At 39.2% G+C, this 23,330-nt stretch overlaps 1 protein-coding gene and 1 long non-coding RNA gene across 8 annotated transcripts in view; one reads left to right on the forward strand and one right to left on the reverse strand.

The window, feature by feature from the left end:
* The window catches only part of LOC100644787 (serine/threonine-protein kinase tricornered), a 44,913-nt gene that overhangs the window by 3,123 nt on the left and 18,460 nt on the right, over positions 1–23,330 (forward strand). For 2 of the 7 annotated variants that reach the window (XM_048406387.1, XM_012319385.3), the window contains exon 2: positions 334–467. In XM_048406387.1, the coding sequence (XP_048262344.1) occupies positions 334–467 (134 nt within the window). Of the gene's footprint in view, positions 1–333; positions 468–6,190; positions 8,488–18,635; positions 18,739–18,765; positions 19,957–20,073; positions 20,300–20,408; positions 20,662–20,976; positions 21,023–23,330 lie in introns of those variants that run through there. The other 5 variants (XM_012319384.3, XM_048406388.1, XM_048406386.1 and 2 more) reach the window with 5 other exon arrangements.
* On the reverse strand, positions 22,175–23,326 carry LOC125385221. The gene is made up of 2 exons (XR_007224260.1): positions 23,094–23,326; positions 22,175–22,923 (listed from the first exon to the last, which is right to left on the reverse strand). It is a non-coding gene; the product is annotated as an uncharacterized LOC125385221 (long non-coding RNA).

Genomic DNA, 23,330 nt, shown 5'->3' on the forward strand with positions numbered 1-23,330 from the left:
GCTTAGAAATGTCGCTCTATTTCGAGGAATATATACATATATATATGTGTGGAGGCTTGACGCAAATATTCCCCAGCTTTTTCTTCATTCGTGTGCAAAGATCAAGGGAAAGGTATATATCAGCCAATACATATCGTGTAATGGATTTGGACTTTTTTCCCATAAAATTGTACTTTATTTATGCACCGGATAACAATAACGGATTTTGTGTAGTTTGATCGTTAATATTCAAATTGCAATTGCTGTACATAAACAGCGACCATATGGAAGTACTCGTAGGATAAGCGCACTGATGCGAAGAATGATAAAGTTTTGAATGTCTTTATTCTGCAGGTGCGAAGAGGCTACAGAAGTGGAGACGCATCATCAGCAAACGGCAGCAACAACGATGGGCGTCGCCGAGGATGAGACACCGTCCTCTTTGACTTCTCATCCTAACCCTAACGTTAACAACTCCAATCAAGAAGGTACGTGTCAGAATTGCGAGGTTTATGGAAATAACAAGGACTTACCGCGCCTATGCGCATATACCGAAATATAGATAAATGCCAAATAATAACGTACGTATGAATGAAATTCGCGAAATACGGTGCTATTCGCACGATCAGATTATTTTTTAATCGTACTGCATCGTAGATATAAGTTGGTAGAAGTGTAACGATAGAAGGATAATTACGTTTAAGAAGTTTTATATCTTTCTTCCGGATTCGCAATCGACATTGGCCACGGTTCGTGTTAATCTTGCATGTTCTCGCCTTTTAAGTCGAAACAAAGCTAAGAAGCAAAACGCGCGCTCATTAATTCGTTTAATTATGATAACACGGAAGCACCGTGGAAAGTCTCGATGTGACAGAACTGTACGCTGCCATTTCTCACCCAACCATCACCGTATTAAATTTAAAGATCTTTATCCTTTCCTTGTCTCTTCTCTATTATTAACCTACGTTTCGGTTTCGGTTTCGGTTTCGGTTTCGGCTTTGGTTACTCTGAATACAGAGAAACACATTGTTTCACCTTTATAAAATATCGTTCGCGTATAAATAAAAAGCTTTTCTCGAATCATCGCGATTATTTTCTTAATTCCAACATATTTGCAACAATAGACAAACGTTTACGGGTGTTCTTGCATCGACTCGCCTTTTGAAAGAACAAGGCTTTGAAGGTCGACGAGTCTCGAATAAATAAAACCTCTTTTACGGCGTAGCTACGTCCAAATAGTATTATCGTTTTTACTTAGGATTCGTGGCTCTTACGAAAACAGCTACGTACATATGTAGATGGGCGTAAAGGTAATCTTTGTGGCCATTGTGTGCGCTACTTTACGTCGGACGGACGGTGCGGTACAATGGATACAAGTTCTACGTAGAATAGTCAGAACAGAACAGAATGATTCATCGGCAATCGCCTAAACGATTTCCATGTCGTGTTAAAATGTTTTCTACGATGTTTTTATAATTCCAAACGGTTTGCATTCTCATTGGCTATTATCGTTTTCGTCTGATATCGAAGTTGTAAAACGTAGTAAAGATTATAAAATTGTAGTGATTATAAAGTATTAAGATAAGTTGTAAAGATTATAAGGTAATTCGTTATGATCTTTTTCTGTACACACACATACGTATACCGTTCAATACGATAAACGGTAGTACCTACGAGGATAACTAAATCAAAGATACGACTATTATAGTGTTTTTTCTATTTCTTATCTTGTGTTCTAGAAGAAAAGGTAGGTAGATAAGTAAATTATTCTTATCGTTATTTAGCCGAACACTACAACCATGACTAACAAAATGATCGTTACCAGACTACTACGTTTTTTCGACAAACCAGTTGAAAATTGCTTCGTATCGCGTGACCATCCTGCTTGGTTCGTTCATCGATCGCTATGTTCTATACATTGGTAGAACCGTTTCTAAACCGACACGAACAGACGCATGAGAATTTTCAGGCATATATGTAGGTATATACGTATGCGCTATGTGAATTTTATGCGACGAAAGACATTTATTATCTAAATTGATTTACTAACTACAGGTTTCAATTTCAAATTCTATTTCTATTGTTTCACGAATCCGGGCGAGCGATCTTTCTAGCGAAATTCAAGCTGGTCATACGATACGTGAGAAAGTTGGACGCACTCGGCCCGATAAAACCTAGGAACAAATTTTTATTTACTTACACACTTCCACTACTTTATTATCGTAATAATTCCTTTCTTTAAACGAAAAAGCTTTTTCGGTATCTCCGGAACAGATTAACACTGTCACTAACATAGCGTCTGTTTCATTAAAGCAAATATCATTAAGAAAAAAGGTATTTCGGTTGAATCTTTTCGTTTATATCGATTGCTTAAATACAAAAAGGTTCAAATTCATAACGTTGAGGTAAAGTTGTATATTTACGTTTACGCTTCTTTGGAAGGACAAAGAAAATCCATCATACAACGATGCCAACTTTATTGCTTTGTCGTTATTTTTCTTTACTATAAGCAGATTTTACTCCATTTAATTCCGGGCATATATATTTTGTATATTTAATTATATGTATGTATATGCGATTATTCTCTATTGTAAAGTTTATCTTGTAATGTATTCTTTCAAAGGAAGACAGGGTGAAAACAATCACAAGAAACAAGTATTCTTTGTGCCGTGCGACGTATAATTTGTTGTGTAAGGACTATTGTTTTCACAATTTCTATGGTAAAAAAGGAAAGTGTGTAGCTTCCCGTAAATCTAAATACGCGGAAATGATTTCATTGCTAGGAGTTTCCATCGTAGACGAGTCATGATTTTCTTCGAGGATCCACAGAATTTAAGAAGGGAAGCGGGAAAAAATTTCCCCATCATGCTCTTCTATACATGTGTTATATTATTTTTTATCTTTGAAATTTTGCGTTCCATCGGAATATCATATTTTTCAATTTTGCGAGATAAAATAAAGGATGAAACAAATGTTTCGATCGTAAATACCAAATTTGAAAAGCATTATCCGTCGGGCATGATCTTTCGCTGTCGCTGGTTAATGGTTGGTAACGTAGGTACCTTCGAATGGCAAGCACGAAGGTACGCTTGTTCGCGTAGTGCCTAGTTGCACGAAAATTACTAAAATCTTTGACGTAGTCTAGCATTGTTGATTCCTACTACTGTTGTTACTACGCGCACGTTCCAACTACTGTGTTAACGTTATTAGAGTGGAAATCCTGCTTGGATGTATTTACATGATCGCTCTACCGATTCAGCTTTTTCATAAAAATTACCCACCTCTGTCTATGCATTGTTGTAACTACGTCATTTCCAAAACATTAAAGTAGGCAATATAGTTATATTCTATTTATAAATATTTTCAAATCTTGAAGTCTTTATTTTTACGGTATGATACGATCGGACCCGACGATATAAATTTTTAAGTCACCGAAATTTGAATTGGCGATCGTTATCTGACTAGTTCGGTTAACCTCAAACAGTTGTGGGTAATTGACAAATTTGTGAGTTGGTATTCGATTTGACGGAGAAAGTACGATGATAATCGTGTTATACCGTCGATTACACGATATATATTCTTAATTCGTAAGCTAGCAGTTCCGCAATATTTTCACCTGGTATGCGACACGTAGTGGAGCACTGCAGTATTTTAGTTAGGTCGAACTGCGCTTTGAACCGTTGCCAACAACGTCTTTCTCTTTGTCATCCTGGTTTTTCCTCCTCGTCGTTCGAACCTTCTGTAACCTCGCCTTTGTATTCGTTTCACCTATGGGTATTCTAGGTCAAGTGTGTATTTTAATGATCGCCAGTATCAACGAAGATATTTTTCCAAGTTACACGATACACGGGAATCGAATAAAAGTCATATACCCTATGCTGACGATCTTCGCGCTGAGATATATTACGCTGCGACATTTCTGCTTACAAAGGTAGGGACGCTTATGCAATGAAATGAATTTTTTACGTATCGCGCTTGTGATAAATAATCCAGAATCTTAATATGTTACTTTTTTTTCCCACGAGAACAAACGATACGGAGGATCGGACGGTTCGACGATCTCATCGGTATAAATACATAATTCCTTTCCTTGCCTTTGCTCAAAGTTAGCCAGTGTCGAGCGATCAAAGGGAAGTGGAAAGATTTCAAGTTAGAGCAGTAAAATTCGGACGAGGTAAAGTTTTTGAAAGAAACTACAAGACTAAACAAAATACATTAGCGACGCGTTAGGACAAGTATCGCCCTCTTGATAAAGTTTACTCGTACGTACAGAAACGGAAATTCCCGAAGTTATCCGCATACGGAGGGCACTGTCCTTAATGCGTTGCATAACTTACGCTCATTACGGAATCCTCGGTGGCGCCTCTATTTTTATGCAGAGTATACCGTACCCGTACCGGCAACCGTTTTACGATTTATTACTGGGATCTCTGCGTCTGTCGCACCTCCTGACTGACGATGCCAATCAACATCCGCGCTAGACATCTAGATTTTCCTCTCTCTTTAAACGTAAATGCATATTCGATAATAGATGTTTATCGACATCTTTCAGAATTTTTGGTAGAAAATCGTATAAATTAATTTCATTAGCGCGAAGCAATCTCCATGGCCGATCTCGGAATACACACATACATACTCGGTCTATCGATTTAACGATAATTGCATATTTTTACTGGTACATATTCGATCATATTTTCAGTCAATGGCAACTACAAAATCTGAATAAAAATTATGCATAATGATAATATAAATTAAACAACGTCGACTCATTCGTTATAATCTTGAAAAACAGAAGAGAATTAATGTTTTTAATCATATTCGATTTAACGATACAATGTTTTGGTTTTTTACTTTGAATGTTTGTACAGCGTTTTACAATATTGAACGTATTTGAAAAATTTGATGCATTTACATTGCTATTAATAGGTGCTTCAAATGTCATTAATCAACGTGTATTATATAATATTTCTTACTCCTCTTTTGTGTATATTTCTCGGTTAGGATTTCGGCAGAAGCGACGAATTAAATAGAATTAAAATAATTAGTTCCTCTCTTAAATTATATCCGTGGCCATTGTGTTCAAGAGCTTTTGCAACTTACGAAAAATATAAACGAATAAAGAGGAAAGGAAAGAGGCGTGAAGTCTCAGTGAACTCGATCGGACACGCTTTCTGTTTTTACTTCGTCTCTAGAACGGGCGGTTACGCTCTTCGCCCGAATAATAAAGACGACTTTCCATTTTCAACGTAAACGATGTTCTGTTGAACGCAAAAAGAAATCGTTGGAAGACCCTTATGAAATCGTGTAGGTGGTTACGTTGCATTTTTTCAGACTAATTATTCGCCAAGTTGCCTTTAAATAAAGGTTTTTAACGCGTAACGCACCAATCTTGAAATTCATTAGCGCTATTTTTGCCGCAAGTCCGATAATTTTCCAATACCTGAACTCTGGACATTTCTAGTTGCCGGACATTGCTATTCGGTATAAGCTTTTAATAAGCTCGTTAGAATACGTGGAATACGTACGCTGGTGACGAGTTAAATAAAAAGAACGATTAAGAATAAACACGTATGATAGATTTTATGGCGCGTTGTGGACGATTACGCGAGGAATATACATGTATCTAGAAGTAAACAAGGGGGAACAGTTTGAGGGTGAGTCGCGAAAAGTCACGTTATGGAGATTACACACTTACAGAAGATCGTGATTCTGTCTGACAGTCGCATTGCATCAGCTGAGTATCACGCGCTTATCCCTTTTACTCCAATTTTCCATGTTTTTCGCGTCTACCTTCGTTCGTCCACTCGTGCGTGGATCGCCTACGAATCGCGTCCACGCGCGTAAGTATACTCGTGTACACACGCGCGTCACATCTATCGTATCGCAATGTGGAAACACGTTCAACGTAAACGTCAGCACGGTGGAACACGACGACAACGTGTTGCTGTGCCAGAGAGCGGCAAGTTGTCGCAAATATACCTCCAGCTGTATTCGTTTCGACATTTCTGAACTGTATTCGTTAACAAAAGTGCAGTAAGAGTAACGAAGCTACGCGAGTAACGAAGAAGGGAGGAAAGAGAAGATAAAGAAACAGTTACGAAGTAGCGAGTGCGAGAGGGAGTTGACCGAAGAAAAAGTAGCGGTGTGGTGGGGCAGTTAGCGACAGTGTACCGGTAGTGGTAACGCGGGTGTCGCGGTGTTATGCCGTGGTGAAGGTATACGCGTGCATGGATACACGAACACGCACACGGACCGAAAAGAGAAAGAAAATAAGAGGGAGGTAGAAGGAAGAAGGCCGGCAGTAGACAAGAGGAGTGGTAGAGGAGCACGAAGAAGCAAGTTGGCAGAGACAGCGTCGAGAGAAGTGGTGGTCGTGGTCGGTCGGTTGGTCGGTGGCAGTTCGAGTCTGTCGTCAGGTCGAGAGACGTGTGGTTAGGATCGACTCGTTGGCAACGTTCTCTCCGTGCTTCTACGTTTTTCTCCTTATCTCCGTTGAATTTCTCGCCAGCCGAATGAAATTGTGCAATCGAGGCCTACGTTCACGACGTCTCTCAATATGGGTTAAATGGTGTTTTTCGGACGTGACTCGACAAGATCGACGATCCGATTCTACCTGTTGTGCGCAAACTTCGATCGCCTGTGTATTTCCAAGTGAAAAGTAGTGCGTGTATCGTGTAAGTTTTTGCCGGAACGCATCCTACCGATCGAACGACATTCGTTTATTCGTGTACTCGTTTCTCTCGCTCTACGTTCCGTATATAGCTCTAGGAGGGAATCGAAAGGAATATTGCTCGTTGCAAGTAAAGAAGGAAAGAATAGGAGTGGCGGCAAGTTAGTTTATCGGAATCGAATGAACCGTATGCGTCGACGACGACGTCGAAGACGAGAACGACGGTAATACGTAGTCGCTGATGATAGCGCAACGAAACACGGATAATGCGGCAACTACGTGACCGACCGAGCAACATTCACCAGTGCGAGAGATCAACCTCGACCTCCAAACGTTTTGCCGACAGTGTAGTCTCCAAGAGTTTACGCTTTGGAGGGACAAGAAATATTCAGGAATGCCATCCTTTTCCCTATACTTACTTGGAAGACTGTGATGCCGCGATCGTAGAAAACTTTGTTCGTTCGATTTCTACGAAAAGATTCTTACGTAGGTCCGCGAGAAACCGTTAATCGAGACTAGATTGGATCGAGCGAAGTAGGACAAAGTGCAATAATCCTACTTAAGGACAAATTCGTGCCGTGTATTTCTTCTATCTTTTCGATGCGCGGGCAAGATCAAGAATCTTCGGAAAGCGTTGCTGGATCGGGAACAAAAGTCGTTGCTTCGATCGATCGAGCGTTCGATTTTAAATACGCGTAGACTATTTTTCCTATCTGCATAATTTACCTGGATACTACCATTCCGCGGTAGCATAGTATTACTGAGAAAGGCTGCAATGAAAACTAAGTACCTTATAACGTACCAAATAAATGCGAAATAGGTCGTTCGTTTTGATAAGAATTTTAAGGAAACGTACATATTACGCGGGAGACGTCGGAAGAATTTACAAAGAACTAGTTAATCCGATGTGATTTGTCCTTTCTATTTCTCCGTATTCTCCGTATTACGTTTGCAGAAAAAATAAGAAAATTCAACGAAGATACGAATTCCGTTTGTCGTTGGACGGTAATCGACTGCATCGAACAGCAGGGAAGATCAGCGAAAGAACAGCCATGACTTTGGATCGATCGGACGAGCAAGGGCGCATTTAGAATACAGAAAGAGTCGTCGAGGTATGTGCAACAAGTTAAGGGGAAGCACGTGACTGTTAGCTGCTAAAGCAAACATCCGAGCAACATAGATAAAGTTGGAAGCGACGACCGCGAAACTTGAGGTACGCGCGCGCACAAGAAAATATGTACCTATACTTGTACGTTCTCTTCCTGGCGAGTCGTGAGAAAAAACTCGCTGGCCGAGTTTAAAGGAAACGTCGAACATCGGAATCGGCCGGTTGGTTATGAATTACGGAAGTAAGAAAAAAATAGGAAAAACAAAAAGTGTACATTGAATTTCGTGATCGTACGTTGCCGAACTTATCGTCGATGCGCCTATGCCACGTACTCCGAAACGATATAGGAAATTTGCTCGAGTTTCCTAAATAATCTTATCTTCGCGGAAGGGTGTAAAACCTTGAATGACTTTTCCATTCTGCGGGTTTGTGTTTCGCTCGTCCGACGAGAGGACGAGACAAATGCCCGTCGCTTCGGAAGATTGGGTCCCGCACCCGGCTAAAATAACCAGTTCCATTACTACCGTCAAAGGTACCACTATCCAAAGTACTACCACAGCTTGGATGTCGCCGTACAGCAGAGCATCTCCGTCCGAACGTCCAACTTCCAACAACAACAACAATAATGGAGTTGTTATACTCGAAGGATGTAGACCACCTGCTGCCACCACCGCTAGAAGGTTTCTCAGGTGGTTTAGCAGACTTGGTCAACCACCAATCGGAAAATCAGGTAAATTCGAAAGTGATTGTCAACCTTTCTTTTCTATCGCGTCAACGAATTAAGAAACTTGTAACGAAGTTTGCAATTTGCAATTTAGTTTTCATATTTCCCATTCTCTCGGTATTTTATCGTACGTATCTCGTCGAATGACGCGCGTTCGTTCTATTCGTGCCTCCTTGTTCCTACTTTCTATTTCATTCGTTCAAGGTATAATCGTGTAAAGGTAAACGATTGTAAAACTGCGTAAAAGAGACGAACTGGTCGAGGATCGGTATCGTCAATTTCTCGAAAGGGTGAATTCAACGCGAATAACTCGACGACTGAAATACCATCGGCAAATGATATTTTTTATTAAAAATTCTAGACTTTTGCACATCGATATCGGTTTGCGTGGAACAACAGTTAGTTCGATTCCACTGCAATCAGACGAGCCGCGTTTGTACGTACGAGTACCTACTCGTAAAGAGCAAGATCGATGTTACTGCGTAATAACGTAAGTGTTTGAGTATACTCGCGTCTTATTATAGTTAGCTGCGTGGTACTGTTAGTCATCGCAGGTGTTCCGTACACACGGCAGTGGCCATTAATAAAAAGATCCTACTTACCAAGCAAATGTACACTTCACGACGGTAGCAGATAATTGAATAGGAATCGTATATGTACGATTATTAATACAAAAGCATTTCCATTAACTGTGATTTCTTACGACTCGTAACTCTCGATCTTTGTTTAAGGAAGGACCACGCGAATTGTCTTTGTTCTTTCAACCTTTTCCTTCGTAACGCACAGGTACATACTTACGATGATCGCTCGGAAAGTGATACCCGTTTACGCATAAAAGCCGTATAAAAGGATGAAACGTGCATGTGGAAGGTCGCTCGATATTCCTATTTAAAATACAAATTTCATCTATAAGTACTTAACTAGAGTTGTCATAGTCCGATACGTTTAAAATGGCGATGCAAATTGAAAATCCCGCCGATAACGATTTACGTTTTCTCAATACTTAATACGCTCGTTCGGAAGCAATTCACCTTTTGAATAGTCGAATTACGGCAGTTTACGGTAATAAGGTTATATTTGAATTATTCGTAAGACGACGAGTGCGGGAGTTCAATACGCGTGGAGAAACTGTATGTGATCGTAAGTGTTCCGATGTCATTACGAAAGACCTCAAGAAACGTGTCTGAGAATTCATTACGAGTGATCATCAGCGCATCAAACGATCCAACGATTCAGATTACCATCGTTTTTGCAAAATTGAAAGAGTTTCTGGACGAATAAGTGTTGGCGGGAAAGGAAGTGTTCGTCGAAGGTATACAGAAATTCGTCTCGCGTCGTGACAAGTGTTGGAATACGGGTCGTAGTTGTATTGGAAAATATTTAATTGTATATAATAAAACTACGCTCGTATCGTTGTTACTTCAAAACGGGCATTACTTTCAGCACGATGCTCGTGTTGTACATCGTCCGAAACTATATTTCAGGAAGTAATTTAATCGATTAACAGTAACGAAAGCGTTACGATGTTTACAATAATATTAGAGATTGGAAAAGGAGCAGCCAACTTGGTGAATCGATTTCATTAATTAACGTCTTTTGTTATCAGTTTGAATTAGTTAATCGGCGTCGAATAAAATAACTTTTTTCAACCATACATTTATGCCAAGTATACGTAGAATCTCTGCAACGATCAGTGTCAAGTTCCTGGTATTTAACGATGCGTCGAGTATTTGGTGCAACGTACTCGAGCTACCATGACGAACGCAGAATCGTATTAACGGGGCTTCCATTGTTTCCACGATCTTTCAACAGTCTATCTATACGTTTCCACAGCGTTTTTCTCTTATACGTAAGAGAAGCACCCTCGCTGTGTTTGCGCAGTGTTTACTCGAAGAACGTCACATCTCCTTCGTTCGTCTCAAACTCGTTTTTATCCGTTCCGATTGATCGTTGTTGGAAACTGAACTAAATTAAACGAAATTCGTATTAGAGTCAGACGAGCATCTCGATCTTTGTACAAATTTGTAATTCAAATTGTCGAGCTATGCGTATTAATCGATTACATAGAGTAGATGTATCGTCGAATTTAACTGTGACGACGTTTCCTCGAAACAAACGTGCATAACGCTGCCTAAAATAACGAGTGTTTCGCGAACAAAAGAAGATTATTCTTGAGATTCAAACTCCCCGGCAAACGTGGCACGACACGATAACTAGGCCGGAAAGAGGACGAACAGTAAACTTGATAAATAAACATTAGACTTGGTGTGCAAACCAGGTCGCGATCGTTGCTGGCAACGGCATGTCGTAGAATTCGTAATAACCGCGTTCTCTGTTATGTCCTTTCTCTTTATAATCATGCACAATTAACAGGAAGCGAATAAGCAGTACGGTTCTGTCAGGTGTTGCTCGATTGTTTTTCGCTGTTTAAGAAATATCGCGTTCAAAGACGCAAAAATCGTAAAATTCGTGATACGCGCCTTCTAACATATTCGTCAAGTACACAACGAAAATTATTAATGCAAATAAATTTCGAATCTAGAACGAGTTATGGATAAGGAACGACGATGTCGAACGATAACAGAGTCGTACCATAGTCCGAGTTTCTAATTAGACTAATAAGCGAAAAACAAGTTACGTAAGATTGCCATTTATAATCGTCTTGATCGTTACATCTTATTTACTGGTAATGTTTTATATCTATTTATTTACGTATTTCGACCGACCCGTTAGATGTTTATCGATATCTATGGACATCCGCTATTTCCGATTAAACGTCGGTTAATAATTCTTTAATTTATATCACATTTTCTTTAAGTTTTTTATTTTTATCTATTTATAAATCGGTGTCAGCGACTTATTCAAGACTCGTCGTAAATTTAAAACTTATTTTCAAGTTTCAGATTCTTTATACGTATGTATTATTCTTTTCTCGCGATCGGTGACGTTTAATTCAATGACCGAATATTATAATCCGAAGCTTATAATCTTGGTCTATGAATTAGTCTAAGATATTCCAAGGAAAGTCTATCGATCACGGTAGTGAAGGTAATAACCGTTTTTGAGAAACGCGATCTTTTCGGTTAACGATCAAACAAAACATCGAACCAACGTCTCTGCTAGAAACTTACGACATTACCGTCTTCTTCATCTGCAGCCTCGCGATACATACATCGTTTGAGCACCTTACCGTTTTTAATCACATTGCACGAAGTATCAATCGATAAATCGATAAACATCCATCTATCGATCAATTTTCTCAAATTTGCCGAGCAATTAAGAACCTTCTGTACCGTGCTTTGTCTTAATTCGTAATTGAATCGTAACTTAGGATACTCGACGTAATGTTACATATTCTATACGAGATTCGTTACCATAGTCGGTTTATACGAGAAAGCCTAGAAGAGATTTTTCAACGATGTCGCGTTTACGCGTTGTGTAATTCTTAGCTTGTTTGCGCGTGGGTGAAACCGAGTATGTATGATGTATCACCTGGCAACGTTGCGAGCAAAAGTGGAAGTTGGGATTCGAATCACGATCGGTTTCTCTTCGTAGCAAGACAATGCTTGCTTCCGGGAAATTCATAAGCCACGAGTATTAGTTTTTGCAAAGTTTATATCAAAGGGACGCCAATTTTTCCTTACAAATGCTTATTGTCGCGCATCGTACGAGATACATATCGTCTATGATTTACATGTTACTCAAAGCAACGCAAAATCGTGATAACGTTGGTAATTATTAACGAGCTAGGCGTTCTTGATTTCCATGTTTTTTCAATATGTCGTAGAAATCAACGTTTTGAACGACTCCTTTCTATATACGTTACCGCCGGACTGTCTTAGTTTCGAGAAGAAATCGAGAACGCGTCGGTTTTCTAAATAATTACCATAAAATTGTCTTCTTTATACGTACATATCTCGCTAGTTTATTTTAGTTTAACGATAGTCAAAATCGATGATCAAGTTTTCGTAAAAGGTTTCGTTTTAACAGCGGGTGAAAAGGAAAGAACGTTTTCTTCCGCGAAGAAACGTTCGTCTGCGTGGAATACTCGTTGTCACGCAATACGCTATCAGATACGAGGTCATTGGCTTGTAATCTCTCAAGGAGGTTACATACACATAGGTGCTCGAGCAAGAATACCGTCGAGTGTGTCACCTGTTTTAAATTGTTTTTCTACGCGAACACGAACATTCTCACGTCTATCTTCGTTTTGAAGGTACATCGTACTTTTCTCAAGGTATTCTTTTTCTCGATTTTATTAAGAGCAACCAAGACGATATACTTCATTGAATGGAAACATATCTCATCGTACGATTTGGCGTGTTTAATCGCGCGATATAACGTATAATATGATTTCACGTAATAAAAATTAGTATTTGATTTATCGCGTCTCGTCATATTCGAAAATGCTGCGTGATTTCTTTCACGAATTTCGATGTGTCAAGAAATTGAAAGTACGGTTAAGTTTCAAAGCACGCTCGCGTGTAACGGTATTTCGAAATTTGAAATAGAGTCGTTAAATAGAGGAACAAAGTTCTCGGGAAAAATTAATGAATTTAATAATTTCGAGAGTTCCAGTTCTATACCATATCCACATACATACACCGCTATAAAACGCGTCTGTATGTTTGTTTAATATTACGAAACCAAAGAGAAATTTTTTTAACATTGTCATATTTATTTTATTACATCTTGTTTCTTCGACTTGAGCAATTTTTGTTACGATGGAATTAAGAAATAACGACTTGAGTTTCTAGTCGCTGAATACTTACTTCGTTCATTTCAATAAATACCAATTATTATTTTGAACTTTCTATGTAACAATTATGTTACGTACAAATATATAGCTATAAGTAAGTATACTACTACGTATTAAGAAATATTAAAATTGAAAAAATTGAAAAGATAAAAAAAATATTAAAAATTTAAGGCTGATCTATCGACCATTTTCGCCGCCTAGTCGTCGATTATAAAGGTGTACGGATGGTCGGCTCAACCGACTATACATCTTTAATATTCTCTAATTAATTGGTGAAAATATCGTTCAAGCTTTTGATCGTCGACATCTGAGAAATAACAGCGTTTACACGATCCCTTTCCATTTGCACTATTTTGGCTTGATCTTCTTCCTGCGGTTTATCCTCTTCGATGTAACGGTAGATATAACATGCTTTTTCTTCTTTGGGAATTGGTGTCACGCAAAAACAATATATATACGTATAATCTTACAAGCAAAGTCGAGGATTACTTGACCCGTTGGGCATATATTACACATACGCTCTCGTTCATAAGATATAAATCCGTAAATATTCGGATACTTATGGACGGGGATGTATGTAAGTACAATGTACATGGACGATGTATCTGCTACACGTGTACGCCCAAGCGTTCGTTCGCGAACAAAGCAACCATTGTCATGCGTGTACAGCAGTGTTCGCATCGCTCGCACGAAATTATGTTTTATACTTTCTCGTTCTTATTTACGGAACGTATCCGTTAGCGAATAAGATTTTAAAATCTTGTTATTTTGGCGATTGAGATGAACAGGATTCGTTAATGCGTATAGGTTGTCGCTAAAAGCAACTGCTTATCGAATGATATTCCATTTTTAAATATCGTTATAATCGTATTTCTAATTGCGAGCATTTATTTGTACGATGTATCACGATGGCGCAAATCGCTCTATCGCCTCGTCAAGTGGCACAGCATCAGTTCACGGCTCTTGATAAATTTCGTTGGAAAATTAAATTTCTACGCGATTCGTTTATCGTTGCGTCGTTTTATAATCTCAGAGGAGGCTCGGTCGTCGAATGGAAACGCGATCAAGCTTGCCTAATCTGACGGTTTTGTAACTTTGCAAAATTGCTTGTTCCACGCATTCTTTGTTCACTCGCGCACGAGTAATAGATTGGAGGCAAATTTTTGGGTCGACATCGATCTCGTGGCACAGTTTTTTCTTCCTCGAAACTCGAGCGACCGTGGAATATGAAAAACTCAATATGGTCGATAGAACGCAAAACAAATATTTCGTTACTGGGATATTGTACGGAAAAAACAAACAGCGTGTCCGCAATCTCACCGAACAATTATCCCGAACAAATCGTCATTCTATACCAGAGATGAAATTCTATGCGATACGCATCGACATTTAAACGGCATTACCATTTTACCGAGAGCTGACTGTTGTCAAAAAGTCACGCATACCGGAGATGGGATCAGATTCAGCCGTAGACAATCGTAATAACATAATTTAACTCGTCTCTTATATCGAAATTGTCAAAGCATCGAAAGTGATTTGATGGATATTTAAAAATATTGCGAACAAGTATTTTCAATTTTCAGATATTAGATTTGGATTTTGATACCAAAATATGCATAAAAATATAAGATAGAGCAGGATGGAACGAAACACGAAATACGTACTTGACGTTATCCGGCAGTATGTACATGGGTACGATCAATCGTCGTGCATATCACGAGAACTACTTGTTTTCATCGTTATCTATTCGCTCTAGTGTCGATAAGGGTAACACGAAAACACTTTGTTAATCACAATGTTGTGCGAACATCGTAAAAATATCAGAATCATCGGCGATGATTTAAATTAAAAATCGATGAACACTTGACGCATATGCTTTAAAAACGAGTGTTCTCAGTTGGGTGGGTAGCTTTCTATTTCTCATTCGATTCTCTCTGTTCTGTTCTCACTTCTACTCTGAATTAACGACGCGGAAACTTCAAGGCTTCTCGCGTTATATGTAATATATTTCGCAACGAGTCTTAAATTCTCTCGCCGGTTAAAATGCAGTCGATTGCGTTGCCACTTAGTTAGCGTTGCTCCTTTCGCCTTGCTCGCCGTTTTACCTATTCACCCCTTGCTGCGCGTTCCTGTTACACGTACTTAGCGTATAACAGTCGGTGTTGCGACAGAGATTGTATACTCTCGTTACATTCTCGCAAGTAACCCTACAAATACTTTATTTATTCGTTATCGATCGTATCGATCGTACGTATGACAATTACGATACTTTGTATATTTTATTTTATCCGATATGTAGAATGAAAATCGAGAAAACGTCGTTGCGACGAAGGCAACGAGTATGGCGCAAGATTGTAACTGTTGAACCATAAGCGTAATTAAAAATATCTATAGTAATCGGTCGAGTACTTATCCGGTACCCAAGTCAGGCAAAGTTGCCACTCTCCGATGCGAATTTTGACAAAAGACGAACAGTATTCTTTTGTCCACGATTCGTCCACGTTTGTCCACTCAGAATTTCCGTTCGTTCGCTATTGAATGAACGAATCCCGTTTGTTTTTTTTTCTTTTGTAAAAATTCGCATTTAAAGGTGCCAATTTCGCACAACTGCGTATCCAAGTATAGGTATACTACACATTTCAGGAAGTTAATGCGTTTTCCATGACTTTCTTGAAGTTGCCCCGTGAAAAGGCAGTAACGTAACATTCTCCGAGTAATTACTTTGTGAGAAGAAAAGAAACATTGCGAGCAAGTCAGCTTTTGTAACAACTCTGTACGTTCGTTTCTACGTTTTCTCTCGTACAAGATATCATTCTATAGCTTAAACTATAGCGTAAGAATGGATAAATGACATAATATGACTGTTTAGGGTACTTTATAATATCGCGTCCTTGACACGCGCGCACGTTAACTAAAATTAAGCCAAGGAATTCGGAACCATAGCCAAAAACCAATGCTATGACTTTGGCAAAAGTTCTTCAAACTTGCTAAAGCATGTCCAATTTGATCGTACTTCATACTAGATACCGCGTGTACTCTGCTACGTGTTACGTTTGCTTGAAATTTCGTTTAAAGTAACGTTCTTTCAAAGTCCGCGCTATCGATCATGTACGTTTATTCGACTGTACGTTATTGTGGTTTTTAATATCGTTTCTCGATAACCACGTACGTACAGCCGTTGCTCCTCTCTTCGAGCGTTATTAGTATCACGATAAATATACGATAAAAAAGAAGAGAGAAATAAACGGATATTTGTTATTCGAATGGGATACTATGAAACGAGAGCAAATAACGGATAAAAGTAGGATGCGAGCGAGCAACCTAACGATTATGTATTACGATGCGCGTTCGATCGTTTGCGAAGCAGGCTCGCACTTTACTCGATCGATCGTACTAAAACGAGTTATACGTCTAGTTTGTCATCCGTCTGTCGACGCGAACGGTCTAATTGTGAATATGCTTTCACGTTTAAAAGAAACGTTCGATGAAACGTGGAATACTGCGTACGAATAGCATAGGAATAGTCGGTGGAAATGATATAGCGAGGTTGTAAATTAAAATATTAAGCGTCGACATCAATTGGCGTAGCTGCACTCAGGGTCGTGCGCGTTTTATAGAATCACCTTGAATCTCAAGCTGCAAAAATCACTTCTGAATCGATATTTCAAATTTCAGGATTTCAAATTACAATTGCTGTACATCGCGTAAAACGTATACGGTATAGACCCCTCCTGTTCAAATATTTAAAAATCCCAGCGCTTCTATCGTCCGTACATGATATTTCCCGGCGATAGATGCCTTTTTCCGTTTCAAATATGTACATATTTTATTAATGTTCGTGTACAATGTATTCTTTCGTTTATTCGGTCGAGAGAATTCTAATTAGAAGAATTTAGTACGAAAGTAACGGCGTTCTAACTACCGAAACAAAATACGACGTAATTGAAGAACTGGAAAGTGGCGTAAATGCACTAGAATAAACAGAAATACATAGTGCTGGAAAAGCCACGATCACAGACACGAAAAAACAAAAACACGATATTGAAAATTATCCAAAGAACGTAGATTCCTACGATGCTGGCAACGGTGGAAAAAAGAATTTAAATGTACCGATGGTAGCAGTTTCGTTGCGATAAAGACGATAATAACGACGATTTTATACAAATGGAAAGAGCAAACGAAAGTGCTAATGAAAAGGTGCCTTCTTGTACCGTAGCAAAGATGGTATTCGAAAAAAGGCTTCGATAATTCGAAGCACAAAAAGAATAACTCTATGCAATTACGTACTTGCAAACAAATATGGAGTTCATAAATATTTAAAGAACTTATCAATTAACCTTAACCTGTATTTGAATAAACGAAACTTTATATGATCGATTGTTTTATTATCCGAACGGTCTCTTTCGTCTCCTTGTTAGTTAGGATAAGAGAGACACTAGTGTATTTTTGGTAGGTCGTGTCCTCCAAATTCTACTTTATACAAACGTTTGTTAAATCTCAAAAAAAAAAAATAATTTTGAAACGAAGTATCGTTGCTTTGACCGATCCGACGATTGGTTGCGTTTTCGTGTTCGTTCGATCGTACGTTTATTCGATTTTATAACAGCTTTACGCTCGATCGTACGAATCCCGCTCGAGTTTTGATCCAAAGTACAGTTAACCGAGGACCGCGGACACCTTCACGCCGATGACGTCACTGGTAAAACTACCGTCACCGGAGCAACAATTGGGGCCGCGAAACAACCGGTAACTTTTGATTCTCTACTGCGGTACCTCGCTACGCTCCAACGTCGTCTTCGTTTCATCGCTTTTTCCATAAACTAATCGTTGATACGATTAATACGATTCCATGCCGTATCGACTTACGTGTATACGTTATTATCCATTTACACGTATAACGTACATGCAAATAACGTACATAATGTAACGATGTTTATAAGAGACACGATTACGCGATTCACGAGCTATTGTTCGCGTCGCGTTGGCAAAAATAACGGTAACATTTGTCGGTATTTGGTCGAGCTGTTCGTCAAATTTGCAACTTAAATTTTGATAACGTTATAGTTCCGTTATCGAAGTAGCGTAATCGTAAACGGTGGCTCGATAAACGATAATCGATGACCTATTCACCGAACGTTCGCGAGAGGTGGGCGCGAAAATGCTTATGATTTTAATTTGGAACACTCTCGAACGTGAAACGAATATCTAACTAATTGGAGTGTCGATGCACGTTCTGCGAATACGCAAGAAACGTGCGTGAGCATACGTTGACGCGTGGACACAAGTGGGCATAGTGGGCACTTGGGCAGTGTGGGCACACATCGAGTCCCCCTATTTTCATCGTATCATCCACTCGGACTCGCTTGTGTCCGATCGCGTTCGTTCGACCACGGTTAGTCGATCGTTCAGTCACTCGGTTAGACGGTCACCAAGTTACGTTCGCGTACGTGCGCTCCAGTCGTTCGAATATTCGATTCGAGTATTCCTGTTCGATTCCGGTGGGTTTCGTGCACCTCTTTCCGAAAGCGTATCGCGTCACGCAGTTGACTCGCAGCGTCTCTTTCGATTCCCTGGATCGTTTCGCCGCGGCGTCGCCGTCGTGTTCGCGTCCGCGTGTCACTGACACACAGCTCTGCGCTTTTGCTTTCTTCTCGATGCTCGATCATTTTCGTTACTTGTACTATCGTGACCAAATTTTTCTGCTCGAGCGAATCTTTTTTTGCGAAGTAACTCCGCGACGTTACTCTTCCCGTTATAAATTCGATCTCACGATTCTCCTGAGATTTTCGACGGAAAACTTTATTTATAGATTTAAGAATTTACGACTCGCGTGTAAAAGTGAACATTTATACGACAGTTTGTTGTAGAATTTTTAAATGGCTTTCGATAATAAGGAAAATACGAGCGACACTGCCAAAATTTATACGCGTAATCGAAGGAACAAAGTGATCGACGATCAAGCCTCTTTCAAGCGGCAAATATTTGTTACGAAATCAGCTGATCGGTTGTAACTACGTCGTTGTTATTGAATTTTTTCACAAAAAGAAATAAGCTACTTGCGCGATGAATAGTACTTCGTAATAGATGCTAATCAACGACGAAATGTTTAGTATAACGTATATATAAATATGCAACGTCGAACAAGCGTTAAAAGAATTGGCTGCGTTATTTGGTATTTTAACATTTTCGCTGTTAATCTATGCATATTTGCTAGAAATATTATCGCGCTGCTAAGGTTGAACAACGATAATTTTGGCTTGTTCGATAACGTTCGAATTAGCTGCCGATTATCGATATTGCATCGAAGCAGGAAGTTTCCGTTGGTTTAGCTTTTATCTTTAACAACGAAACCTTGACGGATACGGAAATAGTGGTTTTTAGTTTGCGCTACGATGCCTATATCTGCGTAAAGCTCGTTTAAAGCGAACGGTTAACGCGAATACGAGCAAGTTGCGAGAAAAAGGATTTCCTTAACTTCGATATACGTATCCGTGTACTCGCATATCTAGTTAAATCATTACACCTCGTAAAAAGACGTTCTTCTTTCAATCTCTCGCGCGTAAGAAATTGACGTAACTTGATGAATAGAGATACAACTGACATAGTCTACCGTACGATGCGACTCGTCTTTACCTTTCTTTCTCTTCCACGTTTGAGGATGGAAAGATTGAACGGAACGCGCAAATAAACACGTTGGTGTTGGTAAAGGGAAGTATGTAAGTATCGTGTGCGCGATCGTACATTTTCTGTGACGTAATCAATCGCGGGTGCGAAGGTCGTGTCGATGAGCAGAAGCTAATAAAGAGTCAAGGATAATAATTACTTATTTATAGGAATCGACTACAACGTTACAAGTATCGTTACAACGTTCTTCGAGCAAAATCTGCAACGTTAGCGCTTTCTTTTAACGTCGTTCGGTAACTCAACCGACCATCTCTCGATAAAGTCGATTGAGATTTACTATTGTCTACGTTACAATTACATCGTCGACGCACGTTTATCGGGCTTTTATTCGTTGAAATTAAAGAAAAAGAGGAATTTGTCGATATCTGACCCTCGGTAGGTTTGATTTCTAGTCGACGTTTTTGCGTTATGGAGGCACAGGCTTTCCTCGATAACGCGTAAACGTTACGTAAGTCAGGTAACGATCTTACACAACTGTTGCTAGAAAGAAATTATGCAGTCGAAAAGAACAAATATCGCCGAGTAAAGGATCAGGTGTTGTGCGAGGCGACACGGTACGCTCGAAAGGTTGCGAATGTGTTTGAATCGCGGGAAACGTTGACCAAGTGAAACGATCGAGAAGGGACCTACGATTTGTTACCAATTATCAATGTACAATTCGGAATTGTTCAAGACTGTGTGGACGAAGATAGGACAAATATGCAGCTACATTACCTGTGCCAAGTCTTATCTTTCGGGTCAGTTTAACGAGCGAGTATGAATCATATCATTATCCTATGCGTAACGAGTCCGATATTTTTAACGGTTATCGTGCCGTGTTTGAAAATATGCGCGTTACCTATAGCTTTGCTGCGTGTCTTCGATAACGGCTTTTAATAATCGGTTTTTAACGGTACAGTACTACAGTAAATTCTAAAAATCGTTAGTCATACGAGTTAAACTGTTTGTAACTGTTCGTCGTTACCTCTTGCTAAATCGTCTGCTTTAACCGAGCAAGTGTTTCGCATAACGATATTATTACGTATAATGCAAAGATACGTTGTATGATACCAGGTCGAATAAAGTACATGGAAACGAAACGTTGGTCGCTAGACGGAGGTACTTTCACTTTCCATCGCTGCAGCTATCCGTTGCTTGCTAATCTACTCAAATGGTATACCTAATGTCGCGCTTCTACGTTCTACGCGTGTCATATGCATACGGCCGAATCAATTAAAATCGTTGGAAATTTAGTTTCTTATTTGTCAAGCTATCGGTGAAAATATCGTTTTCAATATCATTCCTTCGAGCTTGCTACCGTACTTATATTCGGATCTTTCCTAATTTCAAATTGTTTTCCCCGTAATCAGGATTTCGTATCAACGAAATTCTTTAAATAGTACAAAGTAAATATCGATAATCTTTCAAACGTACGATTCATGATTTTCTAATCAATTTTATTTCGTAATATTTTCTTCGATCGTTCGTTCTTTGCCGTATTATAGGCAGATAATAATTTTATTGTAGCGCGCGCGCGCGCGCTCGCGCGTGTGTATTATATAAACTACTGTATCGATTTTACAACCTTCCAATGAGTCACATCCTGCAGTTTGAAAAACATTGCCCTAGCTAGAGGGAGCTGGTTTGCTGAATTCTCGAAAGGCTCTGGAGGAATGAAATTTAGGACAAGGTCAGGTCACGCGTGAAATTCTTGCGATAATCCCATTTTTTTCGTTGGTCAAGCATCAGTGAAAATATCAATAAGTATATCAGTTTCAAGGTTAAGTATCCAAAATGCGAGAACGGTAAAGAAAGAAGTAGAAATTAACAAAATTTCGAATATTTCATATTTATCATTTAGGTTAGGTAGTGTTACGATTGTACTCGTATTTTATTTATATTAGACGATATCAAGTACCCTTTCCTTTCTTTCGTTTATTCTCGCCTCTTCTCGTCTCGTATCGTACGTAATGTAGAATTAAAAGTGAAATCTTCTTTCGAAATCTTACAATAGTCGCCTTTCACTAATCTTCCGATAATTTCTCGAAATTCCTACGTGCACTTTTCGAATGCTTTTCGAGAAAATACGTTTGCAAAATCTACAAAAATATGTATCTAGAAGAATCGGCGTTAACTGACGCGAAACCGACTAGTTCTTGTTTTACGGTATTTTATCAAGTAATCAAACTTTCTATCCGTTGAACGATATACAAGTAATACTTGGAGAAACGTTGCACGATCAGCGAGGTTACAATATTTTGCGCAAGGTAACACACATAGTACGATCTTTGAACTTTGAATTCTCTTTACGTTAAGCACGATATGCGCCGTAATATATTTTCCAAAGTCTCTAAAGTTTAAAGTAACATCTGTTGCGAATATATCGCGTCGATTGTGCGATAAATATGCAAGCGGTCGTTCAAATTTATTAATATTGGCTATCCAAAGTAAAACGTTAGCAAGATCGTTGGTGTGTGATTACGGGGACGAATGGCCTCGTTTGACTTTACCTGTCTTCTTGATACGAGGAAAAGCGTGACCTAGTTTTCATTGATCGCAATAGGCAGCAAATGTTGGAAAAGCGATCCGATACGAGAACGCGGAAATTATTAGCTGAACGCAAATTGAAAATGAATAGTCGCGCGACAAGTATGTTTTCAGGGAAAGGAAATTGGTCGAGTGTTCGTCGACTTTGTTAAATCGGAATTCGTCGGCTATACGCGCGTACAAAGACGGGAACATTGCCGTATATTTCAATGGATTGTTTACGTCCGTTGTAAGCCCTGCTACCGGAAATATGTAACAAAAGGACACGATCGAGCGACAATAGTTCTCTTCTTCTTTCTCTTCTGTTCTTCTTCTGGACAGATTTTACCAGTATCCGTGTACGTACACAAGCGTGTAGATGTACAAATATGTAGGCGGACCAACGAATGAGCGCACGCGCTACCCTTTGTCTCTGCTCTGTGGGTTCGCATCTCCCAACCTCTCGAATCTAGGCTGTTACCGTGGCAACACAGCTACCGAATAGAGAAAAGAGAATTTTACCGTACGAGGAAATTTTTCTATCGATAAATAAGACAAAGTTCAACGTCGTTTTCAATTCTTTAAACAACGATTACGATCGTAAATCGTTACGCTTATTGTCCGATGACGTGTCTTTAAAAATGTCAAAATTGATCATACTCACGAATTGACACTGTGAAAGAATGGTCTGACGAAATAACAATATGCTCCTTCTTATAATATATTCATATCGGAAATATAGGACAAGCTAGCGGTAGCCAAAACGCTTCCTCTCGCCATGTAACGCTTCCTTCGTTGTCTATCCATCTAACTTCTCATTTTCTAACGTCTGCCACTTTCCTTTTTATGCGTGTATATTTGTGCGTCTGACTTTATGAGTATGTGAAAAAGGAATCGAGGA

The sequence above is a fragment of the Bombus terrestris genome, chromosome 6 (genome assembly GCF_910591885.1).
Source record: "Bombus terrestris chromosome 6, iyBomTerr1.2, whole genome shotgun sequence".
In the NCBI taxonomy this organism is placed as follows: Eukaryota; Metazoa; Arthropoda; class Insecta; order Hymenoptera; family Apidae; genus Bombus; species Bombus terrestris.